This window comes from Mirounga leonina, unplaced genomic scaffold (genome assembly GCF_011800145.1).
Source record: "Mirounga leonina isolate KUSES-001 unplaced genomic scaffold, KU_Mleo_1.0 Mir_101664, whole genome shotgun sequence".
Lineage (NCBI taxonomy): Eukaryota > Metazoa > Chordata > Mammalia > Carnivora > Phocidae > Mirounga > Mirounga leonina.
Window position 1 is genome coordinate 28,332,713 of NW_023270175.1, and position 13,026 is coordinate 28,345,738.

The window sequence follows — 13,026 nt, forward strand, 5'->3', positions numbered from 1 at the left end:
TATGTGTCTGTTTTTGTGCCAGTACCATACTGTCTTGGTGATGACAGCTTTGTCATAGAGCTTAAAGCCTGGCATTGTGATGCCCCCAGCTTTGGTTTTCTTTTTCAACATTCCTCTGGCTATTCAGGATCTTTTCTGGTTCCATGCAAATTTTAGGATTGTTTGTTCCAGCTTTGTGAAAAATGTCAATGGTATTTTGATAGGGATTGCATTGACTGTATAGATTGCTCTGGGTAGCATAGACATTTTAACAATATTTGTTCTTCCAGTCCATGAGCATGGAATGTTTTTCCATCTTTTTGTGTCTTCCTCAATTTCTATCATGAGTGTTCTGTAGTTTCTAGAGTACAGATCCTTTACCTCTTTGGTTAGGTTTATTCATAGGTATCTTATGGTTTTTGGTGCAGTTGTAAATGGGATCAACTCCTTAATTTCTCTTTCTTCAATCTCATTTTTAGTGTATAGAAATGGAACCGATTTCTGTGCATTGATTTTGTATCCTGCCACATTACTGAATTCCTGTATGAGTTCTAGCAATTTTGGGGTGGAGTCTTTTGAGTTTTCCACATAAAGTGTCATGTCATCTGTGAAGAGTGAGAGTTTGACTTCTTCTTTGCCAATTTGAATGCCTTTTATTTCTTTTTGTTAGCTCATTGCTGAGGCTAGGACTTCTAGTACTATGTTGAACAACAGTGGTGAGAGTGGGCATCCCTGTTGTGTTCCTGACCCTAGCGGAAAAGCTCTCAGTTTTTCCTCATTGATTGCAAATGACATAACAGATAAAGGGCTGGAATCCAAGATCTATAAAGAACTTCTCAAACTCAATACACAAAAAAACAAATAATCCAGTCAAGAAATGGCCAGAAGACATGAACAGACATCTCTCCAAAGAAGACATACAAATGGCCAACAGACACATGAAAAAGTGCTCAACATCACTCAGCATCAGGGAAATCCAAATCAAAACCACAATGAGATACCACCTCACACCAGTCAGAATGGCTAAAATTAACAAGACAGGAAACAACAAATGTTGGTGAGGATGAGGAGAAAGGGGAACCCTCCTACACTGTCGGTGGGAATGGAAGCTGGTGCAGCCACTCTGGAAAACAGTATGGAGGTTCCTCAAGAAGTTAAAAATAGAGCTACCCTAGGACCCAGCAATTGCACTACTGGGTATTTACCCCAAAGATACAAATGTAGTGATCTGAAGGGGCACCTGCACCCTAGTGTTCATAGCAGCAATGTCCACAATAGTCAAACTATGGAAAGAGCCGGGACATCCATCAACAGATGAATGTATAAAGATGTGGTATATATATATACAATGGAATATTACTCAGCCATCAGAAAGGATGAAATCCTATCATTTACATCAACGTGGATGGAACTGGAGGGTATTATGCTGAGCGAAATAAGTCAATCAGAGAAAGACAATCATATGGTTTCACTCATATGTGGACTATAAGAAACAACACAGAGGATCATAGGGGAAGGGAGGGAAAACTGAATGGGACGTCATCAGAGAGAGAGAGACAAACCATGAGAAACTCTTAATGCTAGGAAACAAACTGAGGGTTGCTGGAGGGGAGGGGGTAACTGGTTGATGGGCATGGGGGAGGGCACGTGATGTGATGAGCACTGGGTGGTATACACAGCTGAGGAATTATTGAACACTACATCTGAAACTAATGATGTACTATGTGTTGGCTAATTGAATTTAAATTAAAAAAAAAAAAAAGACTGAAGCCGCCTCCTCCACCTGTCAATCTGGTTTCCTACCCCCAATGGGCTTACTGCATGGAAGATCCAGGAATGGAGATAAGAACACCTAGTAGCCTGCAAGCTGGCAGCTCTGAAAGAGAAAGGGCCAAAGTGGGCTGAACACACACACACACACACACACACGCGCGCGCGCACACACCCAGAGAGAGCAAGAGAGTGAGCGAGAGAATACCCCCTTCTCCAGGCTCACCAGTTAGCTACTTGAGTGGGTGGAAAGAGGAGCAGAAACCCAATTCTACATACTTCATAGAGATGAGTTACCATTTTATGGCTGGAGGTAGGAACATGGAGAGGGAAAGTTATTCCCTTTGCAATTAATATTGTAGCTTTTTATCCAGACCCTCATGAATTGTTCTTGACTTTTGAATAAGATGTGCGTGAATTTATCTAGATACGCTTACTCTTCATTTAGCTCTAGTTTTTAAGCTCATTTTTTAAATGCCCAAGTGTCTCTGTTGTTACTAATTGAGAAGGCTGTATTATACAAGGGCCTTTTACTTCCATTAATCTGTGCATCCACAAAACATTATCTCTATCACATTAAATATATTATAGGAGTGAGTTCAGAATAGTTTCTCCACATTTATTTTCTTCATATGGGAAACACAAGGGGTGACATTTATCAAGTGGCTAAAATCTAGCTCCTTAAAGTTTTATCTTTTATGTTTATATATGGTTAATGATATGAAATTTGAACCTGGCTCCTTAAATCCTTGATGTGCTAGTTCTGAGCCTGCTTTCTCTCAGAGGCAGTCCTCACCCTTCCCTGCTCTGCTCTGTCCTGTAGGGAGAGGGAATGACCCCCTCAAGCTGTTTCCCAGGCTCCCATGTTAGCTGGCTTCCGGCTGGGTCCAGCCAACAGGAAGCGCTAGCTGGAGGCTTGGGGGCAGGTGGGAGCCCAGTGTCTCTACCTCAGGCTGCAGCTCTAACAGCGGCTGAAACTGCTGTGGTCCCAGCTGCTCCAGACAGGCCCACCATGATTCCCATTTCTGCCAAAAGACCAGGCCAGAGGCTGCAGGATCTTTACCTCCTCTCTGTCCCCTCAAGCCTAAGAGTGGTTTTGGCCTCCTACTCTAATCTCTGGGTTGCTTTCCATAGAGCTCCAGTTGGCTTTTTAGCTCAGCCAACGTGTATGTAATCAATTCCCTGTATTACGTTCCTTTTATTTTTTAAAATATTTTATTTATTTATTTGACAGAGAGAGAATGAGTACAAGCAGGGGGAGTGGCAGGCAGAGGAAGAGAGAGAAGCAGGCTTCCTGCTCAGCAAGGAGCCTGACGCAGGGCTCGATCCCAGGACCCTGGGATCGTGACTGGAGCCGAAGGCAGGTGCTTAAATGACTGAGCCACCCAGGCGCCCCCATTTATTTTAAATACATGTAATGGTCTGTTTTCCAGTTTGGACCTTGGCTGTTGCTTTTGGCTTGAAAACAGTCTTCAGATCATGAAGATCAACTCCATCGAGTGAGTGGGGAGGAGTGTGAGTCACAGCAACCAGGGTAAAGAGCCTAAGATCATGACCTGAGCTGAAACTGAGAGTCAGATGCTCAACTGAGTGTGCCCCCAGCGGTGATTTCAGGGAACCCACTTTTTCAAGGAATACCTAATAACATTTCCCAGGACTCTAATGTTTCATACAACCCAGTTTGGAAAATGCCAAATAATAATAATCTCAGCCAGGCTTTTGATAGGTGCGGGTGGAATCATTTCAGATCAATAATGCTGGCCATATTCCCATGTTCTTGTTTAAGTGATGTACATACTTTACCTTTTTTATTTAAAAGATTTATTGAGAGAGAGTGCGCAAGTGGGGAGAGGGAGAATCTCGAGCAGGCTCCCCAGTGAGTGGGGAGCCTGACTCGGGGCTCGATCTCATGACCCTGAGATCAGGACCTGAGCTACAATCACGAGCTGGTCGCTTAACTGACTGAGCCACTTGGCGCCCCAGTGATGTACATACTTTAGATACCAGGTGTAGGTGGCTAACTTGATGCCTCATTATTAAAATTGTAGGAGCATGCTTGTATTCTCACTCAGATGGCAGGCAACAGGGGTAGGAGGATAAAACATACCTTGGGAAACACCTGATTTAGTAGCACTGGAAGGAAACCCAGTTCAACACCATCAACTTTGATGAAAGGGAAAACCCAGGCCTGGGGCATTTTCTTTCTTTCTTTTTTTTTTTTTTTAAGGATTCTTAAGTAATCTTAAACGTGGGGCTCAAACTCACAACTCTGTGATCAAGAGCCACACTGTTCCACCTACTGAGCCAGCCAGACGCGCCAGGACCTGGGGTAGTTTGAGACTACCCACTTCAAGACTAAGAGCACTGGCATGAGCCCTGTTCATGGCTTCATTTGGGGTACAATGGCATCTGGCCCACAGGAAAATGATTACAGAAAGATTTGCTTTTTGATCATTCTAGACTCTGCAGGACATGCTTTTGGGGTTCTGCACAAACTGCACAGTGTGGTGTGGCAAGAAATGCATTGGTTCAGACCTGGGTTCTGTCTTGAGGGGTCAGGGCAAGATAATTAGCTCGACTGAGCCTCAGTGTTTTTTTTTTGTTTTTTTTTTTAAAGATTATTTATTTGAGAGAGAGAGCACGAGAGAGCAGAGCGAGCACACGAGTTGGGGGTTGGGGCAGAGGGAGAAGCAGACTCCTCCTTGAGCAGGGAGCCCAACGAGGCGCTCGTTCCCAGGACCCTGGGATCATGACCTGAGCCTAAGGCAGATGCTTAACCAACTGAGCCACCCAGGCACCCCTGAGCCTCAGTTTATCTGTAAGAATGTGGAGTTTAATGATCTCCACATAGAGCTGTTGTGGAGATTAAATGAGGTATGTAAAAGCATTCCATGAAGTGTTATGCAGATAATAGCTAACAGAATTTATTTTAGTATTCTACAGTCAGCTCAATTTAATGTCCTCTCCCATTAATATTTTTATGCTTTGTGTTTTTTTTTTTTTTTTAAAGCTCTACACCCAACGTGGGGTGGGGTTTAAACTCACAATCCCATTATCAAGAGCTGCGTATTTTATTAACTGAGCCAGCCAGGTGCCCCTGCTTTATTGTGTTCTATTTTTCAAATTATAACTTAGAAATAATTTCAGGCTAAGTTGCAAAATAGTACAAAAAATTCCCCATATACTCTCTATTCAGATTCCACAAAATCTAAGTCACAATTTCAAAAAATCATTTAACATTGATATAACCTATGATAGTATATAGCCTATATACCTTAGGTAAATTCACCAATTACCCTACTCATGTCCAATTTCTGGTCCAGGATTGAACTGAGGACAACATGGAGCACTTATTTATGTCATCTTCATTTCCTTTATCTGGGTATTCCTTAGTCTTGGTCTTTCATCATCTTTATACATTTTTTTAAAGTAGGCTCCATGACCCACATGGGGCTTGAGGGGCGCCTGGGTGGCTCAGTTGTTAAGCGTCTGCCTTCGGCTCAGGTCATGGTCCCAGGGCCCTGGGATTGAGCCCCACATAGGGCTCCCTGATCAGCGGGAAGCCTGCTTCTCCCTCTCCCACTCCCCCTGCTTGTGTTCCCTCTCTCACTGTGTCTTTGTAAAATAAATAAATCTTAAAAAACAAACAAAAAACCCAAAAAACACATGGGGCTTGAACTCATGACCCTGAAATCGAAAGTCGCACGTTCTACCAAGTGAGCCAGCTAGGTGCCCCAATCTTTGTAATTTTTTTCTTTTAAATTTTATTTTTAAAGATTTATTGGAGAGAGGGAGAATCCTAAGCAGACCCCCCCCCCCCCAATTAAGCAGAGCCCGGTGTGGAGCTCAATCCCAGGACCCTGAAATCATGACCTGAGCCGAAGTCAGACACTTGGCTGAGCCACCCAGGTGCTCCATTAAATTGTTTTTAAAATCTGCTTGTTTACTATTGTTTTTTTAAGTCAGCTCTATACCCAATGTGGGGCTTGAACTCATATAACACCAAGATCAAGTTGCATGCTCTACCACCTGAGCCAGCCAGGAGCCCCCATGATCTTTGTAATTTTGAAGATTACTGGTCATTGTGTAGAATTATCCCTCAGTTTTGGTCTATCATGCTTTCTTATGGTTAATATTAATAATTAGCATTAATATTGTGATGGCTTGTTTATTCATGCCATCACGGGTGGTATAATGATGGAAATAGTGTCCTGGTTAAGTGTATGGACTCTAGTCAGAATACCTAGGTTCAAAATCTGGCTTTGAGAGGGATGCCTGGCTGGCTCAGTTGGTGCAGCATGTAGTGAGTTCGAGACCCATGTTGGGTGTAGATTCCTGAAAAAGAAAAAAAAAATCTGGGGCTCCTGGGTGGCTCAGTTGGTTAAGCAACCGACTCTTGATTTCAGCTCAGGTCATATTCTCAGGGTTGTGGGATTGAACCCCACACTGGGCTCTGCTTTCACACGTAGTCTGCTTGAGATTCTTTCCCTGGCTCCTCCTGCCACTCGTGTGTGCACTCACGCACGCTCTAAAGTAAATAAATTAAAAAAAAAATCTGGCTCTACCAGGTAGTGCAGGGTGGGACTGCTTAAAGGTTAAAGGTTGCTTTTCTCCTAAGTACTATTATTGGAAAAACACTGTTTTCTTTACAGCTCTCTTATGTGTATCCATCTTTTCTCTCCACTTGCCCCACGAGTCCATAGAAGTATCTTCCTGGAACAAGGGCCCCTTGCTAAGGGCAACCAACCTTCCAGGCTTGCCTGGAACTTTCCTAATGTCAGTAATTAAAGTTCCATGACCTGAAAGACCTTTCGGTCCCCAGCTGAGATGGTGTGGTATGCTGAGTAACAGCCCTCCAAAGATGTCCATGTCCTTCCTAATTCCTGGAACCTGTCGGTGTGTCACCTTACCACGGAAAAAGGGACATTGCAGATGTGACTTAAAGATCTCGAGATGGAGATTATCCTGGATTATCCACATGGATCTGACGTAATCACAGAGGGAATGCAGAAGGGTCCGATTCAAGAGATGTGACAGTGGGAGCAGAGAGATTTGAAGATGGACCAGGAAGGGATCGTGAGACAAGTAATCACATTTTTTTTTTCTTCAAGATTTTATTTGAGAAAGAGAACACAAGCCGGGGCGGGGGGTGAGGGGCAGGTAGGAGGGGTAGAGAGGGAGAAGTAGGCTCCCTGCCAATGTGGGGCTCCTTCCCAGGACCCCAAGATCATGACCCACGCCGAAGGCAGACGCTCAACTGACTGAGCCACCCAGGCGCCCCATCACAAAACCTTCTGAAAGCTGGAAAAGGCAAGGGAGGAGCTCTCCTCTAGGGAAAACACCCCCTGATTTTAGGATTTCCAGAATTATTATACATTTGTGTTGAAAACAAAACGAAAAAAACCTGGCTCTACCAGACGGTGTGACCTTGGTTTGTGACTCAGTTTCTTTATCTGTCAAATGGAGGAACATGAGTACCTACTTCATAGGACTGTTTGAATTATGAGAGGCACGAATATCTGTTGTATGTCATTAGAACACCACCTGGCACACAGTAAGTGCTGTTTAAGTGTTAACCGGAGGTAGTTGTGATTTTAGTGGCTTTACTGGAAGGAGGTACATCCTGGCAAATTGACGAAGAGACCAAAGCAGTAGCGAGCATTTTAACCATGAACATCCAACAAGCAAAGAGCCAGGGCCAAAGACCCTCTGGTCCACCAACAAGTGCACTGTCCCTTTCAGCCAGAGGCCGGCTCCTAGCACCTGCTCTTGAGGCTCAGAAGATGAGGACTTGCTTGAGTCCCAAGCAGTATTTCTTCAGCATAATAGGTCCACATACTAGGAACCGAGCCCGTGTTTCCTTGCCCAAAAGTTGCTGGGAAGATGTGTCAAATTAATTTCACAAAGTTGTGAAATAATTAGCCCCTGTTTTTCTATTTCCAGAACTCAGGCCTTCAAGCTTCATTAGTATGCGTCCAGCACATCAGCCATGGACACATCCACTGAATAACCATAGTGATAACCTCAGCCCCTAACCTTTGCATGTGCTTCTTGTTGAAGGGGCCAAACCACTCAGACCCTCACAATACTTACTTGACTGGCCAATCCTGGATAGACTCAGCAGTGAGGCAGCTCCCGGCAAAGCTGGATGGGGGAAGGGAAGGAAGCTTGCACAGACTAATTCTAAGAAAGTAGAAAGAATCTACCATACTTACGTCTCTAAAAATTTGGTAAATGACAACTACTCGTTAAAAAGATCAAAGCAATAAAACATCCCTTAATATAAAAATAGCAATGATTTCATCTGAATAACAAATATTTTACAAAGCAGTTTTGATCCCTTTACCTCGTTTGACCACCCCGACCTCCAAGACACCATTTTACAGGCAAGAAGAGGACCGAGAGGAAAATAGCTCGAAGTGACAACGCTGAACCCTTTAACTCACGTCTCACCTCCAAATACAGCACATTTCCCACTTACCAAAAAATAAAAAGGAGACACCTGAAACTAATATAACACTGTATATTAACTATGTTGGAATTAAAAAAACTTAATTAAAAAAAGGAAATTCACTAAATGTAGGTCAAAGACTTAACATGATCAGAAGGCTACACAAACATGGAGACTTAATGAAATGCAACCAGCCATGGTGGAGAAACTTTAGTTTTTTATGCGTGCGCGCGCACCTTTGGACTAAATTTCAAGCGACTGTAGAATCGCTGCATGTTTGGATACTTAAGAATCAAATGATTTCAATGAGATGGAGACACAGACCATATATCACACTACCTCCAATGTGTGGGCAGCAGAAAGCACACTGCCAAGCATACACTAGATTTTCAATATGTATTTACTGATTTGGCTGCACTTTTCTCTATCAAAACTCCCACAAAAACTGTAACCTCCCCAAATTAGGTATTGCCCTAAAATGCCAGTCGAACGCATACAGAAACAGGCAAAGAGAAAATTAAAAAACTATTCCCCATCACCATATTGCTTCCGTATTTTTATGTCAAACTGAGACCTTTCCAAAAAAAAGAGGCTAAAATATCAATCATATCATACCAAAGTTTATTGATACATCAAACAAAAATTTCTGTAATGAAAAAGGCAAGTTGCATTCATAAAAGATGGCATTCACAGTCATTATAGAAAGCAACGACATAGATGTAAAAAATTGCTTAAGTGAAAAATGTAATTTTGCAGTCCCATTTTGCAAGCTGAAAAATGATTTTGTTAACACTTGCATAAAATCTGCACATTTATATACTGCATGTTATTAAAAAATTCCATCACTAAATTATTATGAATTTTGCAAATTTAGGCCTACATTTATACTGTTGCTGGTGTAGATGTTGTAGATACGGAATCTATGTTTTACGTTTAGTAGGTTACACCTTCAAACAATGGACAACAGTTGTGAAAATTACAAGGACATCTTGATAGTTCAAAGTTGTTCAAATGATGGATATGTGATCCCATTATTACATTTTCCCCCATTCTCTGTCACAAAATAAGGTGGTTAGGTTGTAGTGCTAGGAATACTGTGGAAAGGCTTACTTTGAGTGATTACATCTGCTAACCCATGCTAGCCATTTTTTAGCTCATTAATAAAATATCTTTCAAAAAGGAAAGTCAGGTCCCTCTCAAGGATCTAGGCCATGATTTTCACCGTCGTGAATTTGAGCTACAGTGTAACGTGTAGCTGAGACAGGACTTTAAATCCCCCTTAGTCACCTTTCTTCCCGGCTGCGAGGAATTTTACATGCCACCAGTTATATTTCCACTGCCCTGGATGTTCTGATTATGGCAATCTCCAATGGTTTGTGCTCAACGAGCCTCTCTCTATATTGTGGATCTCTCATTTGTATTCACAGTCCCTGTAGTACTTATGTGAAACAACAATAACAACACAGGAACGACTATACCACGAACAAGAACAACAAAAAACATCAAAAGCTTTCCTGGGTCTGATTTTTTTTTTTAGCTCTTTGGAATAGGCAAAGAATACACAGACTTTGTTTTCAGTAGATTACCTCAAATACAGGCGACCAGAACACAGCACACTTGGGTAAGCTGTGAATGACATCTAACAAAATACTCAAAAATAATACTGATAGATGAGAACAAATGAAATAATGAAAAAGGGGCATAATGATGGATAGGTTTCTGATATTTGAAATTATGTCCTTCCTAGAATTTAAGAAAAATTACACCTGAACATTAACACAAAATATATATGGAAGAATCAAATGTGCCATGTGGACCATATAAATACACTGGTACAGATTGAATTCAATACTTTTCTAAATCAAGGTATGATATAAACACTAATAATAGTACAGGCATGCCAGAAAGACAACCAAAAATGGAAACCGGTATGAAAACACTTTTTTTTTTTTTTTTAAAAAGTAATCTCTATGCCCACTGTGGGGCTCGAACTCATGACCCCAAGATCCAAGAGACACATGCTTCACTGACTGAGCCAGCCATGCGCCCCTGAAAACACTTTTTAAGAGCCCATTTCAATCTAGTAGTCAAATGTAGCCATTTATATCCAAAAAAAGTGTGTTTAACATTTAATAAAAACATTCCACATTTATGTTTATGTTTTAAGTGAACTAATTAGGAGGCTAAAGCCTCCTTCTAGTCCAGTAAGTTGAGGACTTTACCAAGGTGAATCTCATGGTTTAAAGTTAGACCATCACCCAACCATGTTTGCTAAGAGAGAAAACATTCATGTTCAGAGTCACAGCTCTGCAGGTTGAATCACCACCGTCTTGGGATCGATCCCTCTTTCCCAAATTGGCAAGTTAAAAAAAAAAAAAAGTGCTGCATGTATGCACAAAGACAGCCTCTTTCAAAAAATAACCATTAACAGTTATAAGCTATTTTTTCCCTCTCCACAAAAAATTATAGAAGATTGATGTTCAGATGGCTTTATTTTTTATGTAACTATGGTTTTGCCTATCTCACCTCAGATCCCAGTAAAACTAATATTGGAAAAAATCTGTTTTATCTTCACTCTCTTGACGGGCTACTTACTAAGCGATTGGAAATGTTTTTATTTTCAAATCCAGTAGCCACACACCCATCAAGTGGGATTTAATTCAGAAGAACAAAAATAAAATGAGCCATTTTTTTGATTCTCACAAAAATATCCAGGATGAACATTCTTTCCACATAAGGGTTCAAGGTATTTTTTGGGCAAGGATATTCTATGAAGACAAAATTAGCATGTGGGTGAACAGAAAGGATTAACCATTTAGTCTTCTTGTATGTTCAAGTATTCCTTTCATATATTTGAAAAAAAAAATAATTTAAGATGATCATTCAGCAGGAACAAGAAATGTGATCCAAACAGCCTATTTCTTCTGCCAGGCAAAAAAAGTAAGATTAGCAAAGTCTATTCATTCCCATTGTATGACTTCTACTTTATACTATTATATTTAGATCCATTCACAGAGTTCATGGGTTAAAGGAGCACCCATTGGGTAGTTATATTATTCTATCTAAAGCCAGAAATTCTAATTATTGGTGCTTTCAACTTTCACATGATTCATAACTTAGAGCTTTGGCCATAGCGGCTACTTAACAATAACTGCAAATGCTTGAGAGAGTCATTTGGTATTTTAATGGACATTGATTCTGAACCCTAGACATAAGAGAGTGGTTTAATTTGTTGCATATTGAGTATCCTGAGATGATAACTTTTTGTAGTTGTTTCTTCCTGCTTTCTTTTTTAGCTGTAACCATTGTCAATATGCTTGTAGGACAATAACATAGGCAGTTCAAGATTCGGATTCTGAAAAATTTAAAATATACAGAGTTAAAAGGTTTATTTTAACAATAATGTGAAGCCATCTGTTTAGCATTTTCAAAAATAAATCAAGTAGTAAATTTTGTAATGAGAGTAAAGGAATGATTTTAAAAGTGCCAAGTTTTATTCACATGCAGGGGAAAAAAAAGTGACACAATAACCAGTTTTTAATCCTTTCTTCATTTGTTAGCTGAATAGATTCAGACTTGCTTTTTGCTTTTGGAATGCTCCAGGGCTCTGCTGTCACTGTTCCCATAAGGACTCTAGTCCATGAGCTCCTTGAAAACAGGGACATTTTATTCTCCTATCTCCAGCACCTAGCCTAGTGTCTGGCACATAGCAGGTACTCAGGACACGTTGAATGAATGAATTGATTACTGGTTTTTTTTGAGGATGTGTAAATTTTGACAGAGGAAGTCTAAAGACATACTCAGTTTTGAAAGGCTGTTGTAAAAGTATTTTTCCTTTACTGAAAGCAACATGTTTCTTCACCATATAACGCTGAAGTTCATTTTCTTTTTGGTAGATCACATATCTATGAGTCAACGGATGCTTCTGTTTGTCTTATCATCTTTTTAGAAAAGCGACCACCAAAATGTCCCGAAATCTGTAGATTCTTCTCTGTCCTCTGAACATTATCAAATGCTATTACAGGGATAGGGCGTGGTAGGCCACCTGATCACAGAGTATAAATCAGGTATGTTGAGAAGTGGAACTCTTTGGTGTCGGGAGGGAGCCTTTCATTCTACACTCTAAAATCCAACCTTTTAAAACAGGAGTAGTGGAGGGCCTTAAGGGGTTTGCTATTTTCTTCCCATTTTGGTGCACCTTCCTTGCCATGACTGGACTAGAAGTCCTCTAGAATACGTCCCACTTCTTTCATGTTCCCTATTTTCCTAAGAGTCCTTCAGGTAGCAGGGTCATGGTGACTAAGCCTAACCAAAATAAGGTTGCTGTTCACATTGAGAACTTACAAAAGGAGTCACACAGTTCTCTCATAAAGGGACAAACTCGGTGGCTGAACTCCTTGCCAAATATTTTCCTCGGAGGAAAAATAAGGCTACATGAAAAGATGTTCGTGGAAGAAAGAACCACGTTCAAACAATTGTTTAAAAAATGAAACTTCCTCAATTCTATGTTCCTCATCCTTTGTCACTGTAGGATTTTAGGCCCTGGAGAGGCCAAAAGCAGAAGCAGTGTCTGCTGCCCAGCCTAGTCTCCCAAACCACAGACCAAGCTAAAGAAAGCAATCCAGGGGGATACAGAATTAGCTGGCAACAGTATAGCTAAAATGCACCATACAGCTTAGGACAAGGCCATCCGGGACGGAAGGGTCAAAGACTTTGAAGGCTACCAGGAAGCAGATCATTACTGAGGGAAGATATAAGCAGGTGAGTCACTCAATATGGGGAAAAAGATGCTGACTGGGGCAAAATGAGTCTGCTTCCCAAAGAAT

At 41.1% G+C, this 13,026-nt stretch overlaps 1 protein-coding gene across 5 annotated transcripts in view; it reads right to left on the bottom strand.

The window, feature by feature from the left end:
- Positions 1–8,800: 8,800 nt before the first annotated feature.
- Positions 8,801–13,026, bottom strand: part of ATP11C (ATPase phospholipid transporting 11C) — a 174,255-nt gene continuing 170,029 nt past the window's right edge. For all 5 annotated transcript variants that reach the window (XM_035009413.1, XM_035009419.1, XM_035009404.1 and 2 more), the window contains one exon: positions 8,801–11,555. Coding sequence is in view for 1 of the 5 variants with exons in the window: in XM_035009419.1 (XP_034865310.1) it covers positions 11,493–11,555 (63 nt within the window). In the remaining 4 variants the exon portion in view is untranslated. The remainder of the gene's footprint in view (positions 11,556–13,026) is intronic.